Source organism: Tachyglossus aculeatus, chromosome 11 (assembly GCF_015852505.1).
Source record: "Tachyglossus aculeatus isolate mTacAcu1 chromosome 11, mTacAcu1.pri, whole genome shotgun sequence".
NCBI lineage: Eukaryota > Metazoa > Chordata > Mammalia > Monotremata > Tachyglossidae > Tachyglossus > Tachyglossus aculeatus.
The window spans coordinates 67,081,784-67,105,113 of record NC_052076.1 but is presented as its reverse complement, the minus strand read 5'-3'; the positions used below and the strand labels follow the sequence as shown (position 1 = coordinate 67,105,113).

The 23,330-nt window shown below is 43.9% G+C and overlaps 1 protein-coding gene across 1 annotated transcript in view; it reads right to left on the bottom strand.

The window, feature by feature from the left end:
- Window positions 1-23,330, bottom strand: part of LONP2 (lon peptidase 2, peroxisomal) — a 133,808-nt gene that overhangs the window by 64,759 nt on the left and 45,719 nt on the right. The window contains exon 8 of the mRNA XM_038754902.1: window positions 3,566-3,707. Coding sequence (XP_038610830.1) covers window positions 3,566-3,707 — 142 coding nt within the window. The remainder of the gene's footprint in view (window positions 1-3,565; window positions 3,708-23,330) is intronic.

The window sequence follows — 23,330 nt, the reverse complement described above, 5'->3', positions numbered from 1 at the left end:
GGGCCTTCAGGGCCACTGCTCTTTGGGGCTGGCTGCATCACGGGCAGCTTCTCCCTTACACGACTGCTCGCAAAATGACCACGGTTCCTCCGAGTGAGATTAGGTAGTGCTAATACATTGCATTTGTTTACTTTTGATAAAAACCTGCTCATAAAGAACACTCCCTTGTATGGTTTTCGCATATTCTTGCCCAAACCATCCCAAGGGCATTGAACAATTTGCCTCTAAGTTACACTGAAGCTTGAGTTCTGCAGAGATTAGGAAGACGGAAAAATTTCATCCGATACCAGATGAATACTCCAAGGCAAAAACATCCCTGCTATTTCCTGCTGAGAGCTCGAATGCACACAAAGGCTTCTCTGTATCTATATTTTATTACCTCAAAATTCAGAAAAAGCCCCCTGAAAGCTTAATTGCCGGCCTCCAGACTTGCTCCAATTTCGCTGCTTACATACTAGCTATCAAGTACGTGGATCATTTCAATCTCCCCCCCCACTAACTTTCCAAAGAGGTCATCTAAATTTAGAAGAAGCATTCCCTTGTTGACGAACAGTAACTGGAAATAGGAACGACATTCCATTTAACCCAAGGAATAACTCTCCAGAAGCACCAGGATGAAACAAATCTTTCATGTATAAACAAGTCTTCCACAGAGTCTATAGGCAGGAAAAGCGTATTCTTTGCCTCCCATTTACCACTGCGGATTACCATCATTCACACTGGGAATTTGGATTTTTTTCCCTCAACAACTATTACGTTAGCTGTAGGAAGAAAGAAAGTAGCATAAAAGTGAAGCTTGTACACTGTGTTTACCTTGTACTTTACAGCCTTAATATTTTGGGTTTCATTTCTGGATTCAAAAAATTAACCGTTCAGGAATAAAGCTGGTGATTAAGGAGATTGGTTTTTGCAAGGGCAACTACACATTTGATATTCTTTTCACCCACCACTGATGAAAGCCTGCTGAGTTACTTCAATGGAAATAGGCATTTTCAGAAAATGCAAACACTCCCATGTAGTTTTGTTTATTTCCAGGACTAATCAATACTTTTCTGGTTTAAAATAGGGGTAAGAGAGTACAGGTGAGAGCAATGAACCTGTGAAATCTGAAGATTGAAAGGCCTCAGAAGACCATCAGATTTTACTTGCACTTTCACACTTTCAAGTTCTTACTAAAGTATAGTTGTCACTGTGCCTTACTGTTGCAGCGAGCTTCGGGTAAAATGAGTCTGCTACTTCAGAATCATTGGGTAAAAGGTGAATTGCATGTGCATTTAGATAATGAATCTGAACCCATGCACCGTGGAACTCAAGTAATCGGCTACTGCAAGTAAAGCCGACTTTACTGGGCTTCTGGTTTGGGGCTCTGAGAACTAGCCTTTCTAAAGAGAAGGGAATGGCAGGTTTCACAGTGCAATTTATACAGTGTAATACTATACTCAGGGAGCCGCTTCGAAATGCGGACTAAACTTCGGCAGCGACCATTAAAAGAAAAAAATATCCATTGTGTCTCACAGCTATGAGAGTGACTAGTTCCAGAGCCATGTGTCAGCTCAGAGAGTTCCTGCCTCTTCACCAAAAGGAGTCTGAGCTGATGGACTTACAGAGCGAGTGTAACTTGGTCCTTTGAGGTCCCAGCCAATGTCCTACTTTCAGGGAAACCTGCAACTAGCGTAAGGTGTAAAATAATCCTGGAGAAACATACTCAAACCCCAGGTGACCTTACCATTTGGTAAATCAAATTAAGACGCCCACTGTCTTCTACCTTAAATGCGGATTTTTGGTCGATCAGTCATGAATGTGCTAAGTCCCGGGTGCTGTGAGGAAGGAGGGACAGGCCCTTTTGCTTGCAAAAGAGCAAGCTGGAGCTTAGTTCTAGGTTCTTTCCAAAGCTACCTACTATTGACTGGCTCACAGTGATTCTACGTAAATCACTGACTTGGCCCTCAGGTTCAATGTCTATGATACATGTTTACAACCTCTTTTACATCCCTAAATCAAAAGTTTTTCTGGGGAGAAAAATATTATTAACAATTGCATCATGATCCAAAGCAAACTCCTTATAGTACCACAGACAAAAACTTTTGTAAAACTTAAATATATATATTAAAAAGGCTCTCACTTTCGAAGCATTCAGAGCTATGGTATTGTCAGGTGACCCCAATTTTTATGTGGAAAGAAATAAAGAACCGCAGTGATCAGATTTTGGGGAGTTCTAAGTGATTCAGTGGTAAGCCCAGGATCAGGGGATAAGGCTACAAAAAGCGATAATGCCAGAAACATAAAGAGCCAGAGATGGGGAAAAAATCGACACACAAATGAAGACAGAGAGAGAAAATGAGGAGGAAAGGAGAACAGAGAGAGAAGGAGGAGATGGTGGTGAGGGTGGGGAGAGAAGTTGAGAAAGGAACCAAAAGACTGGAATAACAGGGACCAGATTTTTGTTCCATTAATCACAACCAAAGGGATAGACAGAGTGAGCAAGAAAGTGGGTTTCTAGCAGAACATCTGGCCTGGGAATTGTCAAGCTAACTGAACCCCACCACTACTGCCTGCACCATTTTAGCACGTCTGATGTGGCCTGGGCGATGGGATGGGAGGAGACCCACCTTTCTGAGTGCATTAGCAGCTAAGTCTTGGATCCCGAACCCACAGTGTCCTAGATTCTGCTGGACATGCCTCCGGGCACCCCATCATTTTACCATCCTTCCCCCTTGTAGGAAGGAGACACAAGGTCCTCCCATCTCCCTCCCTTCCTAATTGATCCTGTCATCAGCTAAGATGCCCACAGTTCTGGTTTTATCTCTCTAGATTTTTGTGTTCTAAGGACCCTAAAGTGGGAGATGAGACAGATGCCCAAATTTTTGGATCACCAGGACAAAATCAGGATATCTGCTCACCTTATGGTTAAATTCCAGAATCAACAGGGCAGCTTCTTACTGCAAAAATTTACAGTCAGATTCTATGAGTACAGAAGATGACCTCAAGAATAAAAGGACGACAAAACCTGAGCTTTTGGCTCTGGAATGTCTTTCCTCTTCTCCCTTTGGAAGAACTTCTGTGAGTTCAGTGTTTACTAGGCTTGTGGATCAAGGATTTCAATGGAGATGCATTCTGAGTCACATCAGTGAATCCAAAGTGACACCTTATTTTACATACAAAAATGAAGAGGAGTAGAGTTCCAGCTAAAATAATAAAAAACGCACCAAAAATATATGTGTGAACCAGTGCGTCATGAAGTAATAAAGAGCACAGGATTACTTCATGTGAAAGTAAAGGTCGTGCTCATTTAGCTATCCAGTAGTTTCATGTTTCACAGTGCTTCAGACTGTGAAAGTTCTAAATGTCAACAAGGTCACAAGACACTAGCAATTCCAGACCTACTGAAAGAACACCAGGATGGTTTCTTTTTGTCATTTTTTCCTTTTTCACTCAATGGCTGAAATCTCCCTTTCGCCCACACTCTCTCTCCTCCAGCCACTATTTTAAAATGGATCCTTCCCGCCGTTTGCCTGAGACCTGGCTATCCCTGTGAATTTTAGGGCAGGATAATCTCAGTTCTTACCTCCAGAAGGGCAGCGGCAGGATCTCCCTGTAGGCTCTTGCCCAGTTTGTCCACTTCATCTAACAGGAACACTGGATTGTTAACCCCAACAGTCTTCAAGCCATTGATTATACGGCCAGGCATGCTGCCAACGTAGGTCCGTCTGTAGGAAACAAGTAGAGCAACTCATAAATATGAAGGTCTGTTGGGTGGTGAAGGCAACCCAAATCAGAAACCATTTCTGACCAAACTCTCAACCACCTACATGGTACAGCAATATCCCAAGAGGCCAGAGCACTCTGTTTCTTTATCCTCAGTTCCTCTACCCACTCGCTTTGCAGAGGGCAAACCACAGATTCTCTCTGTAGCTCATTTGCTCACCAAAGGTAGTGAAATAGAACCTCACATCTTTAAAATTGAACTTCCCAAGGACTTAGGAGACCCCCATGCTCAAGGCAGGATCCCTGACAAACCTCTGCCTGGTGAATAGCAAGCTGCACTGTCACCTCCAACTGGAGGTAAGCTGGGAGGAATGGAGGGGCTGTGGCAGAAAGTAACTAAAAATTAGCTTTAAATTTAGAAACAAACCTTGAGATGTAGAGAGGAGTGCTGCACTGAGCACTTGGGAGAGTATGACCGAATTAGAAGACACTATCCCAGCCCCGAAGTTTACAATCAAATGGAAGAGATGGACACAAAAATAATTTACAGATACAAGGGGAAAAACGTAAAATGGAAAGGTAGATGAGTAAGTGCTTAAAGAAGAGGGTGTGTAAGGTGATATGTTCAGGAGTGTTACACTGGGTGTGAGTGCATGAGTGTGTTGTTGGCATAGAAGTTGGGGAGATTAGACCCAGGGAAAAGAAATATTAATATTAATGATCTGAGCAGGACTTTGAAATCCCATAGAGCTAGGGGGCCTGTGTGCAGAATGACTTACTACGAAAATGATCCAGGCAGCACAGTAAAGTATGGACTCGGGAGGGGAGAGACTTGGCAGAGTGACCGGTAAGGAGGCTGGGACAAGACAAGTGCCTGGACCAGGAGGAATGCTGTGGAGGAAAACCCAACAGGACTCTATGATCCACTGAATATCATCATCATCAATCGTATTTATTGAGCGCTTACTGTGTGCAGAGCACTGTACTAAGCGCTTGGGAAGTACAAATTGGCAACATATAGAGACAGTCCCTACCCAACAGTGGGCTCACAGTCTAAAATATGTGTGTGTTTGTGTGTGTGTGTTTGATGTCAAGGAAGGGTCAAAAATACGGCCACAGTTACAGACTTCAGAGATAGGGAGGATGGTATTGCTGTCAGCTGTGAGGGGGAAGTTAACTGATGGAGAGAATATGGAAGGGAAGATAAGGACTTCGGTTTCATACTTACTGAGTCTAAGGGACCGATGGGACACCCAGCTCTGGCCCCGTTCAGTCAGTCAATTGTATTTACTGAGCACTTGCTGTGTGCAGAGCACTGTACTAAGAGCTTGGTAGAGTATAACAATAAAACAGATACATTTCCTGCCCACAAATTTGCTGCTACACAAGTCTGAGTACAACTGACCACTCCCTGGGCAGCAATGTGCCACAGACTGCCCCTGTTCTCCAAAAGATGCTTTATAAATTCAGCTGTTTCTTTTTACGATTCAGTACGGAATTTATGTTTGAAATAACTAATACCAAAAAATCAAATAGGCTCTTTGTTCGTACTAAAATATTGGCCCTTGAGCACATTTCGTTTATTAACAACAATAACTGAAAAGATACACAAAGCTGTTTTAAGTCCACTGCGTAGTGTCAGGAGTGTTTAAAGATGCAAAGAGTTTAGCAGTTGATGCTGGTAGTGGAGAACAATGCAACCCTCCAGAACCATTCATTTTTTTTGGCAGGAATATCTGAATCTGATCAGAAACAGGGACCAATTGCAGTAAAGGGAGTTAAGAGTCAACAACATAGTACGTAGGTAGCAATTCTGCTTATTTTGGCCTCCTTTATAAATCTACCATAGGTACCAATTTCTGTTAGCTGGCATACAATTAAAGCCAGATACGTCACTGAAAATTAAAATGCTACAGTTTGGTCACAGTCGAACAGGGACCCTTTACAAAATCTTCACAGATGCAGAGTGTGCCATGAATCAAAAATAAATCAACAATGTGATAAATGGGCCACTTTAAAAAAATGGTAAAATTTATCTTTAAGTGGAATCCTCTACTTTTAATTCTATCGTGCTTTCCGTGCCATACCCATCAAACTGAATACTGTTATAAACCAGCATGAACGGCTGATTGTGCAGAAGAAACTGATAGGTGATGCACTGAATTGCAGTCAGAATTCTCACTACCAGCAGCAAGCAAATCCTTAGAGCACATCCAGAATATGCACACGATCTGGAAATAATAGGCCAGAATAAACAGGGTGACATGAAAAGTCAAGGACTCTTCCAAACACAAACAAACATGGGAACTGCATTCAGAACCAGTGAGGTTGACTGATGTGGTGGATTAAATGCAGTAAGTACTACCCAGTTTGGGGAAGGATTCAGATGATTCATGTTTATAACATCAGTTGGAGAGGGTGGACCCGAAGAGAATTAAAGTTGCTCTTTGTAATGATTTCCTTAAAAGTTCTTGGAGAACTGCTATAATTCTTAGTGTAATTCTGGCAAGGTCAGAGGTGGAGAAGACTCACCTGGAAACCCTCCAAAGGAGAATTTATTGGAAAAATCAATGTTACTGTCCTATTTAACCTGTGTTACTTCTATTTTCATTCCTGGATTTAGAAGAAAGCTAGCCATTCGTTAGAAATTAATTTTTGTACTTGATTCAGATCACTGGTAAGGCTTAAATCAGAAGTGAGCTCGCCTTCCCTTTTTTGTATAAAGTTCTGGAAAACATACTTCGGATTCTTTTTACATTTTATGTATGTGTTTGTGCACACAATATATCATACAGTATCATATGATATTATACAATATAAGCAATATACCAAATAAACAAATAACGTGTATCATATAGTATACTGTATAGGTACATCTATACCCACAAAGATAAATATGCATTACATACATGCACATACATTTATACAAAGATAACTATACATACATGCATATCGGTGTCCTTTCAGTTAACTTGTGATGCTAAGAGTGAATTTTTTGGTACATAGGCAAGAGAAGGGCTGACCTGACCAGACTAACGCCTGAATGACAACCTCTTTTACATTGTGAACGTGCCAAGATTGCCTTTTGATGCACTGTTACATTGTTCCTCACGGTGTTTAAGGCCATATTAATCTCTCCCTCTTGGTGTCACATTCTTGCCAAAGTCTCTGCTTCAAATCAGTCACCCTATTTCTAATTGCTGAATGCCAAGCTGACCTGCTTTCTGAAGCTATTTCTCAATTGTTCCCTGCTATGTCATCATTTGAGGTATTGCTTCTTTCTAGTCTTCTAGGCTCCCCACAGAGCAACTGGTTGGGTATTCTCCTGACATTCGTTTTCCTCGCACACACCTCCGAAGAGGGCATTGATGTGACAAGCCCTCCTGCCGGACTGACTGCATTCCAGGGCGTCACGGTTTGTGATCTTGTCTTGCCACTTGGTACTCAGTAATGTCTGTAAGTGGCATTGGTAGAACTGCCCAGTAAACTGGTGGGGTGTCGGTGGCAGGATCAGGTCTCTCGGCCAAAAAGGTTAGACCTGTCAATTATTCCATCAACTTTCAACTAAGCCGACACCTTGATGCCAACTTAAGTGCCTCACTCCGTCACTCTCCCAAAGAACATGTTCTGAGGGTGTCGTCTTATGCTGTCGAGTCGTGTCCGACCCATAGCGACGCCATGGACACATCTCTCCCAGGTCTGTCTCCCTAACAGAGTTCCTTGGCTGCTTTTAGGGTTTAGACTGTTGTATGACTTTAGTCTTCTAAAGCATGGGGCCACAGCCCTTCATTGGTTCAGAGAAACAACTCAGACTCGTCTGATGTCTCCTCGGATAAGTGGTTTCAGGCCACTGCTCTTCTTTATCACATTTCCACCTGCCTCCAAGACAACTCTTCGTGGACGCCTTACCAACACTTCAGACTTAACACGTCCAAAACTGAACTCATCATCTTCCCGCCCAAACCTTCTCCTCTCTTCAGCTTTCCCATCACTGCTGACAACTACGCCGTCCTGTCCCACAAGCTTGCAGCCTTGGCAATATCCTCGATTCATCCCTCTCCTTCAACCCACACATTCAGTCCGTCACCAAATTCTACCAGTTCTATCTTCACATCACCTCTAGAATCTGCTCCTTCACCTTCATCCAAAAAGCTACGATGCCAGTCCAGGTATGTGTCATATTCCAGATAGACTACTTTATCAGTCTCCTCACCAACCTCCAAGTCTCTCCCCTCTCCCTCAACTGCCTGGATCATTTTCCTAAAAAAAAAAAAAAAAGTGTCTCCCTACTCCTCTAAACTTTCCAATCGTTGCCCATCCATCTCTGTATCAAACAGAAATGCCTCGCCATTGGCTTTAAGGCATTCAATCAGCTCTCTCCCACCACAGGCCCACCAGTATACTTTGTTACTCTAACACCAACCTACTTATACTGTGTTTTAACCTCACCTCTCTAGCCATCAAGCCTTTGCTCATGTCTTCCCTCCTGCCTGGAACTCTCCCTCCACTGCCCTTCATGCCCAACGGACCACCACTCTTTCTTCAAAGACAGAAGCAGCAGTATGGCCTAGTGACCAAGTGGTGTAGTGGACAGTAGTGGTGTAGTGGACAGTAGTAGTGTAGTGGTTAGACCACCGGCCTCGGGTCAGAAGGGCATGGGTTCTAATCCCAGCTCCCCACTTGACTGTTATGTGACCTTCGGCAAGTCACTTCACTTCTTCGGGCCTCAATTATTTCATGTGTAAAATGGGGATTGAGACTGTGAGCTCCATGTGGGACAGGGACTGCGTCCAACTCAATTTGCTTGGATCCACCCGAGCGATTAGTACAGTGCCTGGCACACAGTAAGTGTTTAACAAATGCCACAATTATTATTATTATTGTTGTTATTCAAAGCCCTTCTAAAATCATATCTTCTCCAGGAAGCTTCCTTGACTAAACTTCTCATCTCCCCACCTTATTCTCCCTTCCTTCTGCATCACCTATATATTTACGCATGGTTTTGTGGATAAACCATGGGCCTGGGAGTTAGAAGGTCATGAGTTCTACTCTGAGCTCCATCACTTGTCTGCTGTGTGACTATGGGCAAATCACTTCACTTCTCTGTGCCTCGGTTACCTCATCTGTAAAGTGGGGATTGAGCCTGGGAGCCCCATATGGGACAGAGATTGTGCCCAATCTAATTTGCTTGTATCCACCCCAGGACTTAGTACAGTGCGTGGTGCACAGTAAGCACTTAACAAATACCACAAATACCACCCTCAGCCCTAAAGCAGGTACACACATACCCATAATTGATTTTAATGTGACTCCCTTATTAGACTATAAGCTCCTTGTGGGCAGGGATCATGTAAAACTCTTGTATTCTCAAGTGCTTAGTACAATGCTCTGCGCATAGTAAATGCTCAATAAATACCATTGATAGATTGATAGGTGGTCAATGAGGCAAGAGAAGTAATGTTGGTTTGCGGAAGAAAGGCAGAGTTAAAATGAGCAAGGATGAATTATCTTGTCACACTTTCTTCTGCCTCACCTTGATTTGCTCCCTTTATTGCCCCCAGCCCCATAGTACTTCTGTACATATCCTTAATGAATTTATGTATATTACTGCCTGTCTCCCTCCTCTCAATTGGAAGCTCGTTGTGGGCAGGGAATGTGTCTGATATACTGTTGTGTTGTACTTCCCCATGCGCTTGGTACAGTGCCCTGCCCACAATAAGCACTTAATAAATTGGACTGATTGAGTGAAATAACCAATTCAGCATAGTACACATATTTCCTCCAACAGCACTTGGAGCCATAGTCCAGGAGCAGAGGAAGTGATCCAGGATCAGGAGTTGCTAGTATACGATTGATGGAGGGGCAGGGGAGTGAGGGAACTGAATTCAGTGGAGAAGAATCAATCAATGGTATTGATGTGCAATCAATGCACAGCACTGTTCTAAGCGCTTGGGACAGTACAATACAACAGAATATAAAGTGTGAATGAAGTTTTAGACCATATAAGTGGTTGGCTGCTCAACTTAACTTTTTTTTAACTCTCGTAAAACTGTGCACTGCTTAGAAGACAATCAATCTAGAACTTCAAGGTACACTGGCCCAGGTATATTTAATTTGCACACCTCAATGTGTTTTTTTCCTCGCAATTATCCATTTAGCCCTTGTGACAGGTCATTGCCTGTAGTCATGGTAGTGGGAGAAACGAAGGTATTTATTGAGCACCCACTGGGTGCAATACTATGTGCTTGGGAAGTGCAACAGAAGCACCAGACACATTCCCTGCCAAAAAAGGGCTTACTCTCTAACACAGAGCAGCGGAGCTGAAAGTAAAAAATAATGATTCTAACCAGAATGGCAGGGGTCCTCATTACCAACGCCACACACCGCCCTTGGGAGAGTACAGTATAAAGTTAGCAGACACGATCCCCAATCACAAGGAGGAAAATGGGAGAAGTGAGACTGCAGCGGCCAGCCACAAGAATTATAGCAGGAGCTGGGGGTAGATGCGGACACCCCCCGCCCCCAAAGCTTGGACCCACATGGGTGAAGTGGCTACCCATACGAATGACTGACCCCCTGCCACATCTCCACTGCTGCTGCCAAACCCACAGTCCCCAAGCCCCCATTCTGCAAGCTGAGTTCAGGCCAATTCTTGATTACTTCCAGTACTGTGAGCTACAGACGTAGAAATATTCAGAAGCAGTGGAATCGGAATAAAGTTAAATGTTCAATTGGATAAGCATCTATACACCAGGGCTGAGGAAGGGTATAAATAAATAGGTAAGTAAATAAATAAGTGCATAGAGGGTTGCAGAGGGGTTGACAGGGATTGGGGTATGGGAAATACGATGGGGAAGGCTGAGATCTAGTGGATTTGAGGTGGGCAAGGCAAAAGAAGGGTAGAGCTCAGGTGGAGCAATGGGGGCGGGAAAGGGAGAGTAAGAAGAGCTGATCAGGAGGATGGGGAGAACTGGGGAAGAGCCTTGGGGCCAATGGTGAGAGCCTTTTGCTGGACACATGGGGAGATGGGGAACCCTTAGAAGGTTTTGGGGTGAAAGGAGATGTTTCGGGAAGATGGTGCTTGGGGAGTGCGGAACTTAGGGAGGACCGTGAGGACCTCAGCTTCCTGGCGGTTTGCTTCTAAATTCACATTTTTATTTGCTGGGCCTTCACCTGTGGCGTAGCAGTTGCTCCTGAATTAAGTTCAAATTTAGAAACAAACTGCAGAAAGCCACAGTTAATCTTCCTTTAGGGAGGGTGATAGTGGTACAGTACTGGGTATTTCTCCACCCCCAGGGCCCAAAGCAATGGTGGATCAGGGATCTTCCCGAAGTATAGAATTTTGCAGCTCAGTCATCTGAGATTTAAATGCATATTCTGACCCTACATCTGGAATGTGAATGACATTCTAAACCCGGGAGAAGTGAACAAAGTAAAAAAGTATCAATCGTATTTATTGGGCACTTACTGTGAGTACAGCACTACACTAAGCACTTGGGAAAGTACAATAAATAGAGTTGGTAGAAAGGATCCCTCCCTAAAAGGAGCTTATAAGGGAAGACAGATATTAAAGTAAATTACAGATAGGGAAATTAGTTGAGAATAAGGATATATACATAAGAGCTGAGGGGCTGGGGTGGACACCAAAGTGCTTAAGGGATACATAGCCCATTGCATAGTTGATGTAGAGTGAAGGGTAGATGGGGATATGAGCACTTAATTATGGAAGGCTTCTTGGAGGGGATGTGATTTTAGCTTTCATTCCTTCACTCATATTTGAGCGCTTACTGTGTGCAGAACACTGTACTAAGCGCTTGGGAGAGTATAATGCAACAACATTGTATTGTAGTGGTGTATTCTGATAAGCCGCAACAAGACGATTTCTTAGAAGTGATAAAATTGCAGGATAGAGAGGGAAATACAGTCAACACCACACTGGGAAATAAGCACCAAATGTCATTTACTACAATTATACCCAGGAGCTGCCCTGGGAGAAAAAAGGAATGAAATCAGTAATCTTTTTTAGATTACTAACTTGTGCCCTCTCTAGGTTCTCTTTCCACACATCACACGTCCACTTCATAGCGTGCTGCACCCGGCCACCGGCTTTGCTCACTGCAGTTCCTGACCCAATGGGAACATGACTGACAAAGGCGAGAGAAGGTAAGAGAGAAGGTAAGACGGTAACAAACCATTAACCCGTAAAGCAATTCCCCTGTGCTGATTCAACAGTCTTTCCTGACAGGAGGCTCTGTCATGATCATCATCTCTGTAGACTGTAAGCTCCTTGTGGGCAGGAATCACTTCTACCAACTCTATTGGACTGACCTTTCCCAAGCGCTTAAACCAGGGGTCTGCACACAGAAAATGCTCAATGAATATTACTGACTGATCGATCTTCCACACAAAATACCAGCGCAGCACTGAGCAACTTACCCTGAATGATGCCGCTCCACAGCTCACGGAGATTTTTCTAGCCAACGAACAGTGACTGTTAGCAGGGCTTCTCAAAAACAATTCATTAAAATACTGTCATTTACATTCCCCAAATCATTCTTCAACACTAACTCTTCAACCTGTCATATTTATTAAGCGTTTACTGTACGAAGAGCTTGGGAGAGTACAGTATAACAGAGTTGGTGGACACATTCCCTGCCCACAACAAATTCACAGTCTAGAGGGGGATATAGACATCAATATAAAGGAATAAATTACAGAAATACATGTGCACTGTGGGACTGAGGAAGGGGTGGATGAAGGGAACAAATCAGCGTGATGCAGAAGGAAGTGAGAAAAGAGGAAATGAGGGCTTAGTCGGGGAAGGCCATTTGGAGAAGATGCGCATTCAATAAACCTCTGAAGGTGGGGAGCGGAATTAACTGTCTGCCGGATATCATCATCATCATCAATCGTATTTATTGAGCGCTTACTATGTGCAGAGCACTGTACTAAGTGCTTGGGAAGTACAAATTGGCAACATATAGAGACAGTCCCTACCCAACAGTGGGCTCACAGTCTAAAAGGGGGAGACAGAGAACAAAACCAAACATACTAACAAAATAAAATAAATAGAATAGATATGTACAAATTAAATAAATAAATAAGAGGGAGGGTGTTCCTGGCCAGAAGCAGGATGTAGGCGAGAGGCTGGCGGCGAGATAGACGAGATCGAGGTACAGTTGAGTAGGCTGGCATTACAGGCATGAAGTGTGCAGGCTGGGTTGCAACAGAAAAGCAGCGAGGTGTATATCTGTGTTGTATAATAATAATAATGATGGCATTTGTTAAGCACTTACTATGTGCCAAGTTATTTGGGACAGGCCAAAGAACTACCTAAAGCAGGGCTGAGTGCGGGGCCCAGCATTTTTAATCCAGTAGCATTGGGTTAACCCAATGGGATTTTATTCTGTGCCACAAAACAAGTTTAGCTTGTGCTTCCAAGGAAGCACCATAGCCGGTTCTAGATACAAGACTATTACCAGATTAATAGCCTAACCATTTATATCCAGCGAGCATTTCAATTTCAGCACTAATATTAAAACTGGAACACCGGTTTCCTAGACGCTCTACAAGTACTCGGGCCCACTGAAACTGTTGCTATAACTAAGCCCATGACAAAACACTTGTAATAAGGTAAGTGGTTACTAACATCCCATTTGCTGTAGGTGGAATGCAGTGGGGGGAAAAATAATCTACCTTTCTAATTTGAGATCGGCTTTTGATTTGGGGGACTACTCAGAGGCTCCTATTGGTCTCAAACAATCTTAACATGCATTTCTTTAGAATTAATTCCTAATGTTAAAAACCCTGAAAATATTTTTGATTAAACTCATGCCTGGATCATTGTTCTAAAAGATGTTCAGTCTACATATTCCTACTCTTCAAAAAACAACCTCTCCAATGGTTGTCCAACAACCTCCACCTCAAACAGAAACTCCTTTTCTAAGCTTTAAGGCACTCATCAGGTCTCCCCCTCCTACCTAACTTTTTTTTTCCGGTGGTATTTGTTCAGCGCTGCTCTGTACATACCACTGGGGTATTTACAAGATAATCAGGTTGGACATTGTTTAGGGCTCACATGGAGATGTTACCTCATTTTACAGATGAGGTGACACGCAGAGAAGTGAAGTGACTTGCTAAAGTCACACAGCAGACTAGCGGTAGGGCTAGAATTAGAACCCAAGCCCTCTGACTTTCCAGGTCCGGGCTCCTTCCGCTAATCTTATTTCCCACTACAACCCACGTCACCTACTTTACTCCTCCAAAGCCAACCTGCTCACTGTACTACTACTACTACTACTAATTATGGTATTTGTTACGCGCTTACTATGTGCCAGACCCTGTTCTAAGCGCTGGAGTGGATACAAGCAGATCAGGTTGGACACAGTCTCTGTCCCATGTGAGGGTCACAGTCCAATTCCCATTTTACAGATGAAGTAAATGAGGCACAGAGAAGTGAAGGGACAAGTGGCGGAGCCGGGATTAGAACCCATGACCTTCTGGCTCTTTGATCACGTCTGTCTCACTGATGACCCCATATGCATACCCTCCCTCCAACCTGGAACCCCCTCCACATTTATATCTGACAGACCAGTACTCTTTGACATCTTCAAAGTCCTACTAAAATCACACCTCCATGAGGCCTTCCCAAACTAACCCCACAGTTCCCCACTGCTTCGCCCTCCCTTTAGGGTCCCCGATGCACTTGGGTTGGTACCCCTTAAGCACTTTGATTTTCTCCACACCCCAGCCCCACAGTCAATCAGTTGAATTTATTGGGCGCTTACTATGTTCAGATCATGTACTAAGCACTTGGGAGAATACAACAGAATTAGCAGACATCCCTGTTCATAATGACCTTACAGTCTAGAGGGGGAGACAGACATAAATATGAAAGTACTTTCAAGCATAGCTTTATCCTCTGACCTTTCAACTATCTGCAATTTATTTTACTGTCTACCCCCATTAGAGTGTAAGCTCCTTCAGGGTAGGAATCCTGTCTATCCGCTTTATTATTTTGTACTCTTTCAAGCCCTTAGTATACTGCCCTGCACTCACTAAATACCTTCGACTAACTGGATATTCCTTGGAAAGAATATAAGAAAGCTTTTGGAAACAGGATTTTCATAAGAGTGGTTCCAATTCAACAAACCACTGCCTGATCGGCCTTTATTTGCTCAGTCACTTTTTCCTTCAGCACCAATTTATAGCACTATTTAACATTCAAAATATAGTCCTCAAATGTCTGGCAGGAGTTTGAATATACAAATCTTAATAATCAAAGTATTTTTCCTGAGCATGTACACCTTCTCTCTGTGCATAGATATATACACACACACACACATATACATACGTACCACAGCAAACTTTTATATTATAGCATAAAAACTTAAGTTAGCAGCTTCAGCACAAGCTGCAAATGTGAAATTATTAGGACCGATGAAGTTACAGGCAAGAATATCTCTGGTGTCAATTAACCTAATCCACAGAAGTACGTTTTCATTCAGAATACATTTGGAGTTGGCTGCTAAATGTCCTGCCCATGATTTAATTCCATCATTTGAAAACATGGTCAGCATTGTATTCCATTTGTTTTAGTTTCAAAATAATAATAATGGCATTTTTTAAGTGCTAATTACTATGTTCGAAGCACTGTTCTAAGCGCTGGGGGGGATACAAGGTGATCAGGTTGTCCCACAGGGGGCTCACTGTCTTCATCCCCATTTTCCAGATAAGGTCACTGAGGCTCAGAGAAGTTAAGTGACTTGCCCAAGGTCACACAGCAGACATGTGGCGGAGCCGGGATTAGAACCCATGACCTCTGACTCCCGAGCCCGTGCTCTTTCCACTGAGCCACATTGCTTCTCTAATGAGATGGACCAGTACATTCCAAAAAAAGAGAAACAACAACACATCGTTAAATGGTACATGAAGCAATTAAATAATTAAAAAGACGATCTACTTTTACAATCTGGTTTCATGGCATTTCAGTTTACCTTAATAAATTAGGCCAAGTAGTCTGTTACAATGTACTTAAATATGTAACTGAAATTTAAAAGAGTAGGTAAAAAAGCAAGCCGATATTTAAGAATACTAAAAGTATAGAAGAATCTGAAACATTATAATGAAATAAACCTACACAGACACAATATTAGTAGTTTTAAAATCTATCGGTCACTTCAAAGCATAAATACTGCCTTTGACTCCTCTTCTAATCTGCAGATTAGCAATAAACTGCTCAAACATTTAATTCACCCAAAAAATCTGAGTAAAAACACTGTTACCATATTTGCAGGGGTCAATTCTTTTTTACTTCCGATCTGAGTTTAAACCAAGAAAAAAAAGTGTCATTTTTCTTTTTCTCCTCCAATACTATTGCCCTGAAAAAGAAGGGAATTAAAAAAAAATATGCTCCAGGTGAGCTCTCTTTTCTGATAACAGATAGTTCTGTCCCCCTATGAGGAAGGGTGAGTGGTGAAAGTCAAGAGAGCTGGAGGATGCCTGATAAAGCAACTGTTTTTACCAGGTTATTTTAAGAATGCAGAACAGTAGGGGCTACTCGGGCTAAGGAAAAACAAGAATTCACATGAACTCCAACTATGAACACGTGACCCTCACTCAAATGGCAAGACCGGGGTGTTTCCAGGATGCCTTATTTAATCGTCACGTGGAATTGCATGCTTCCACCAATCAACCCCTCCTCAGTGTTGCAATCAGCTACACCTCCTTTTCCCCTTAGCTACGTTCCAGTTTCAAAAGGCAAAGTCCAAAGCAGAGGCCACGTCTCCCAAAGCTTCGACTCTTAAAGAGGTAGATGGGAGACAGGCTCCAACAGCCTGAGAAAAGACTGCTGCAGCTGTTCTGAATCACGCCTACTGCAATGGCATCTGTGCACCGCCCGGCACTGAGGTGGATCTAAAATCTGATTCACTAAGACTGCTTCACAGGCCAACAAGGTCAGAGAACATTTTTGGCATAGGTTTCGGCCTCCACATCTACTAGGTACAGACTTACTAGACGGACAGTTAAGCACGTTTTTTTAAAATGGTAAAAATCACTGGACACATGATGTCTGGCAAAATGTCCTTGGAAGGAGTGGAGACCTGTAACATTATTCAAGTCTGTTCCAAATGCACAGTAAGAACCACATAAAAAGGTAGAACGATCTAAAGTAAGAGTCAGAACCAGGCCTCGGTGCCTTATTCCAAAAGAGGGCCTATTTTTAAAGCCAGCAGGATTAGTACCTATGTGACTGTACAATGAAACGGCTTTAACCTAATACAGATTAACCAAACTGTGGCTGGTTTGGTTAACTGAAGAAGAAAAAAGTTTGAAGAGCTAAGGAAAATTGGGCATGAGCCAAGCCCAATTTTTTCTATCATTACATTCTCCAAACCGGCTTGGGTACCAATTACTTGACATAATAAGCACCCTTTGGGTGCTTTCATGGCAAGTCTTTGGCTGTAAACATACCACACTACCTCTGCCCCTGCCATATAATTTACGTTCAGATAATGTTATAGCCGTACCTCTCGGAATCGAAATCGAATTCCAAGTTGCAAATTCATAACTTGTTCAGCCCTCCATCTGTACTGAAAGAATTTGGTGAAACACAGCTAGTACGGGAAAGGTTGAGGATAACCATAGGCTCGGGAATGTATCAAAGTATTTTGCTCCTGGTCTCTAGTTGCCACTCCCAATCTCATCATCTGCCCAGGCCGATCTGGGAATTTTGACACCATTAGGAAGTGAATGAAAGAAAGAGGGCAATGAACCGACAGAAGCTGCGGGCGATTCGGAGGGACGCTGAGCCTGAGGATCAACTCCTGCTCCTTTGGCAGAGTCGACGGAAAGCTTTGTGGACACAGGTGGGTGACTCAGTTCTTCGGCAGAACTGGTTTGTTAGCACTGAGGCTCACTGCCTTCCAGATGCAAAGAACAACCTCTAGTGGCAGCTGAGCAAAGAGAAAAAATCGGCAATTTGCAAGGGACAAAAATCACACCCAAGGAAGGCGATTCAAATGAACCGCTTTTTCGTACGGTTGAATCCCTGGACTAGAACCTAGGTATCAATCAATCAGTCGTATTTGGCGAGCACTGACATGGGTGACTGGGTGCAGAACGCTGCACTAAGTGCTGTACAAGAGATAGCACAACAGAATTAGCAGACATGTGCCCTGCTAAAATAGAAAAATAAAAATAGAAAAATAGCAGGCCAATGAAGGGGGTGAAGACCACAGCGGCTGACAGAGCAGCCACCTGCTGGGGTGTGGCACTTCGGCATAGCATCGGCAGTGTATTGTGGTCATTCTGGCCATAAAAGGGTCCTGCGTGAATAATCTTTGCATCCCTTCCGCTGTACTGCAGCCCTTTCCCCTCCTCCCTCACCTCCCTTCTACCCTTCTCCAGCCCAGCCCGCACCCTCCGCTCCTCTGCCGCTAACCTCCTCACCGTGCCTCGTTCTCGCCTGTCCCGCTGTCAACCCCTGGCCCACGTCCTACCTCTGGCCTGGAATGCCCTCCTTCCACACATCCCCCAAACTAGCTCCGCTGCTCCCTTCAAAGCCCTACTGAGAGTTCGCCTCCTCCAGGAGGGCTTCCCAGACTGAGCCCCTCCCCTTTTCCTCTGCTCCTCCTCCCCTCCCCATCGCCCCCCGCCTTACCCCCTTCCCCTCCCCACAGCACTTGTGTATATTTGTACGTATTTATTACTCTATTTATTGTACTAATGATGTGTATATATCAATAATTCTAGTTATCTATTTTGATGGTATTGACACCTGTCTACCTGTGCTGTTTTGTTGTCTTCTAGACTGTGAGCCTGTTGCTGGGTACTTTCGGTATCTGTTGCCGAATTGTACTTTCCAAGCGCTTAGTACAGCGCTCTGCACAGGGTAATAAATAAATAAATAAATACGACTGAATGAATGAATGAATGAATGGACGACTGCCTACTCACTCACTGAACTCTGGCCCCCCCCCCGCCCACCCTCCAGGGGTGGGGTTGGAGCAGAAGCGGGTGACAAGACCGGCAAGGATGAGCAAGTGCCAGGGCCGCTGTATAAACCACTTGCACTATAATCAGTTCCTGGCACAGCTTCTGCTTCTTGATGGGAGACGCCATCGTTACTCTCGGTCTCTTGCTTTCGCCAACAGCGTATATTTAATGATGGCTAGTTGGTATGCCACCGTACTCAGGACTTGGACGCAGCTGTTTTTCCAATAAAATATAGGCTCCCTTGTCTCCCGAAGCTTCTTCGATATTTTGACATGGACACTCTCCACTCTTCCCACTTTCAAAACCCCGTTAAAAATATCTCCTAAAAAAAGCTTTCCCAGGCTAAGCCCTGTATTGCCCGTATCCGCCCTCCCCTCTGTGTCAACTTCACATTTGGCTATGTATCCCTTTTAGACTGTGAGCCCACTGCTGGGTAGGGACTGTCTCTATATGTTGCCAATTTGTACTTCCCAAGCGCTTAGTACAGTGCTCTGCACATAGTAAGCGCTCAATAAATACGATTGATGATGATGAAGTACATTGAAACTCACCCCAGCTCCATAGTGCGTGTGTAAATATTCTTATACTCTATTATATTCCTTTTTTTAATAGCATTTAAGTGCTTATCTAAGCACTATGTCAAGCACCGTTCGAAGTGCTGGAGTAGATACAAGCTAATCAGGTTGGACCCAGTCCCTGTCCCACGTGGGGCTCACCGTCTTGATCCCCATTTTACAGATGAGGTAACTGAGGCCCAGAGAAGTTAAGTGACTTGTCCAAGGTTACATATGGCAGACACGTGGCAGAGCTGGGATTAGAACCCAGGTCCTTCTGACTCCCAGCCTGTGCTCTACCCACTGCGCTGTGCTGCTTCTTTATGCCTAATCTATTTTAATGCCTAGCCCCCCCTGTAGACTGTAAGCTCCTTGTGGGCAGGGATATCTACCAACTCGATAGACAGATTGGCATACATTAAAATACTACTAGTAGTAGTAATCAATGAATAATCAAAAAAATGAATAATTAACTCCTCACCATTGGCTTTAAAGCATTCCCTCACCTTGCCCCGTTCTACAACCCAGCCGGCACATTTCGCTCCTCTGGTGCTAACCTTCTCACTGGGCCTCTCTCTCACCTATCTCACCGCCGATCCCTGGCCCACATCTTGACCCCTGGAACACCCTCCCTCCTCAAATCCGACGGACAAATCCCTCCCCTTCAAAGACTTATTGAAGGCACATCTCCTCTAAGGGGCATTCCCAGACTAAGCCCCACTTTTCCTCATCTCCCACTACCTTCTGCGTCGCCCTGACTTGCTCACTTTGCTCTTCCCCCCTCCCAGCCCCACAACACTTAGGTACATATCTCTAACTCTATTTGTATTGATGCCTGTCTCCTTCCCTCTAGACTTTTAGCTCGTTATGGGCAGGGAATGTCACTGTTTACTGTCGCATTGCATTTTCCCAAGTGCTTAGTACACCGCTCTGTACGCAGTAAGTGCTCAATAAAAACGGCTGAATGAATGAATGCTTCATCAGGAATAAACGGCATTTATTGAGCACTTTCTATGTATGAAGTGCTTGGGAAAGTACATACGGTAATTGCTTAATGAATACTATTACTACTACAATATAATTAAGTTGACAGACATGATTCTTGCCCAAGGAGCGTATAGTTTAATTGGGGAAACAGACACTAAAATATATTAGAGACAGGGGAAAGAGCAGAATATAAGGATATGTACAGAAGTGCGGTAAGGCTGGGGTGGATTGAGTATCAGAGTGCTTATGGGTGATATAGGGCTGGCGTTGGGAGAGAATCAAAGTGCTTTTAAGGGGTACAGACCCAAATGCATAGGCAATGCAGAAGGGAAGGTAAATAGGTGGGTAAATGAGAGGATAGTTGGGGAAGGCCTCTTGAAGGAGGCTGCTCTTGAGCAGCAGTGTGGTCTAGTGGATAGAGCACAGGCGTTGGGGTCAGAAGGATCTGACTTCTAATGCCAGATCCGCCATTTGTCTGCTGTGTGACTTTGGGCAAAATTACTTAACTTCTTCATGCCTCAGTTACCTCACCTGTAAAATGGGAATCATGACTGTAAGCCCCAAGTGGGACAAAGACTTCGTCCAATCTGATTAGCTTTTTTCTACTTCGGTGTTTAGTTCAGTATCTGGTACCTAGTAAGCACTTAAATACCACAAGAGAGAAGGAGATGTGACTTTAATAGGGCTTTGAAGATGGGGAGAGTGGTCATCTTTCAGATATGAAGGCGAAGGAAGTTCCATGCTAAAGGGAGGATGTGAGCAATAGGATGTCGGTGAGACAGATGAGACAGATACAGTGAACAGGTGTTCAGGCTATGTCGTAGAGAATAGCAAAGCTAAATAGGCAAGGGAGAAATGACTGAGTACTTTAAGGTCGATGGTAAAGAGTTTCTCTGATGCAGAGATGGATGGGCAACTGTTGGAGGTTTTTAAGGAGTGGAAAAGAAGTGGACAGAACAATTTATATATATGATGGCATTTATTAAGCGCTTACTATGTGCAAAGCACTGTTCCAAGCACTGGATTTATTAGAAAAGTGATCTGGGCAGTACAAGAGTGGGTTTGGGAGTGGGTTTAGACTGGAGGCAGGGAGGTGGGAAGCTGATGAAGTAGTCAAGGCGGGATATATGGGGAAGAACCATGGTCTACTGGAAAGAGCATGGACCTGGGCGTCGGGTCACCTGGATTCTAATCCCAGCTCTGTCAGTTCATCATCATCATCATCAATCGTATTTATTTATTTATTTATTCATTTATTTATTTATTCATTTTATATTTATTTATTTATTTATTGCCAGTTGCCTGCTGCATGACCTTGGGCAAGTCATTTAACTTCTCTGTGCCTCAGTCCCCTCACCTGTTAAATGGGGATTTGATACCCATTCTCCCTCCTATTTACACTGGGAGCCCCATGTGAGACAGGGACTGAATCTGATCTGATTGACTCGTATCTACTCCAAGTGTTTAGAACAGTGCTTGACACATAGGAAGTGCTTAAATGCAACGATAACAATAATAATAACATAAGGGCTTGGACCAGGATGGTGGCAGTTTGAATGGAGAGGAAGAGGGGGGTCTAGAGATGTTATGAAGGAAGAACCAACCAAATTTGGTGCCTGAATGAATACGCATGTTGAATGAGAGGTGAATTGAAGATAATGCCAAGGTTATACGTTTGTGAGACAGGGAAGCTGGTGATGTCTACAGTGGTGGAAAAGTCTGGGGAAAGAGAGGGTCCAGATGAGAAGATGAAGAGTTCTGGTTCTGGACGTGTTAAATTTGAAGTGTTGGTGGGACATCTGAGAAGAGATGTCCTGAAGGCAAGAGGACATGTGGGATTGCAGAGAAGGAAAGAGCTCAGGGCTGGACAGGTAAGTTTGGGAGTCATCGGTGTAGAGGTGGCTGTTGAAGCTGTGGGAGCAAATGAGTTCTTCAAGGAAGCGGGTGTAGATGAATAGAAGGGGATTGAGAACTGAGCCTTGAGGGATTCCCACAGTTAGGGGGTGGGAGGCAGAGGAGGAGACCATGAAAGAAACTGAGAAGGAGCAGCCAGAGAGATAGGAGGAGAACCAGGAGAGGACAACGACCGTGAAGCCCAGGTTAGATAGTGTTTTCAGAGGAAGTGGGGGCGGGGGGGGACCATAGTGTCAAAGGCAACTGAGAGGTCTAGGAGAATTATAATGGAGTAGAAGATATTGGATTTGGCAAGAAAGAGTTCAAGGGTGACTTTGGAGCGGGAAGTTTTTGTGAAGTGAAGGGGTAAGAGCCAGATTGGAGAGAGTCAAGAAGAGAGATAGAGGAGAGGAAGTGAGGCCGGAAGCATAGACAGCTCCTCAAAGAGTTTGTAAGGGAATTTTAGGAGAAAGATGGGGAGAAAACTGAAGGGTGCTTCAGGGTCTGGAGAAGGTGTTTTTAGGATGGGGGAGACAAAGATATGCTTGAAAGCAGTGGTAAAGAAGCCATTGCAGAGTGTGCAATTGAAGATGGTGGTCAGGGAGAGAAGAAGATAGTGGTCAAATACTTCAACAGTAATTATAGGAATTACAGGAATAGTAGTATTTAATAATAATAGGGTTTATTACACACCTATGTGCAGAACATTGTACTAAACACTGGGAAAGATAATACTGGTGAGAATTAAACATCGTGTCTGGGACTCGAGAGGTTCAAAACCTAAGAACAAATGCAGGGATAGGGGACTACCACCAAATGCATAAGAAAAGATAAAACAACATGAGAAAAGCAGCATGGCTTTGTGGAAAGAGCACGGGCTTGGGAGTCAGAGGACGTGGGTTCTAATTCCGGCTCCGCTACTTGTCTGCTGGGTCACCTTGGGTAAGTCATTTAACTTCTTCATTTAAGTCACTTAACTTCATGCTGTGGAGAAGCAGCATGACTCAGTGGAAAGAGCATGCGCTTTGGAGTCAGAGGTCATGGGTTCAAATCCCGGCTCCACCAACTGTTTGCTGTGTGACTTTGGGCAACCCACTTAACTTCTCTGGGCCTCAGTTACCTCATCTGTAAAATGGGGATTAAAACTGTGAGTCCCCAGTGGGGCAACCTGATCACCTTGTAACCTCCCCAGCG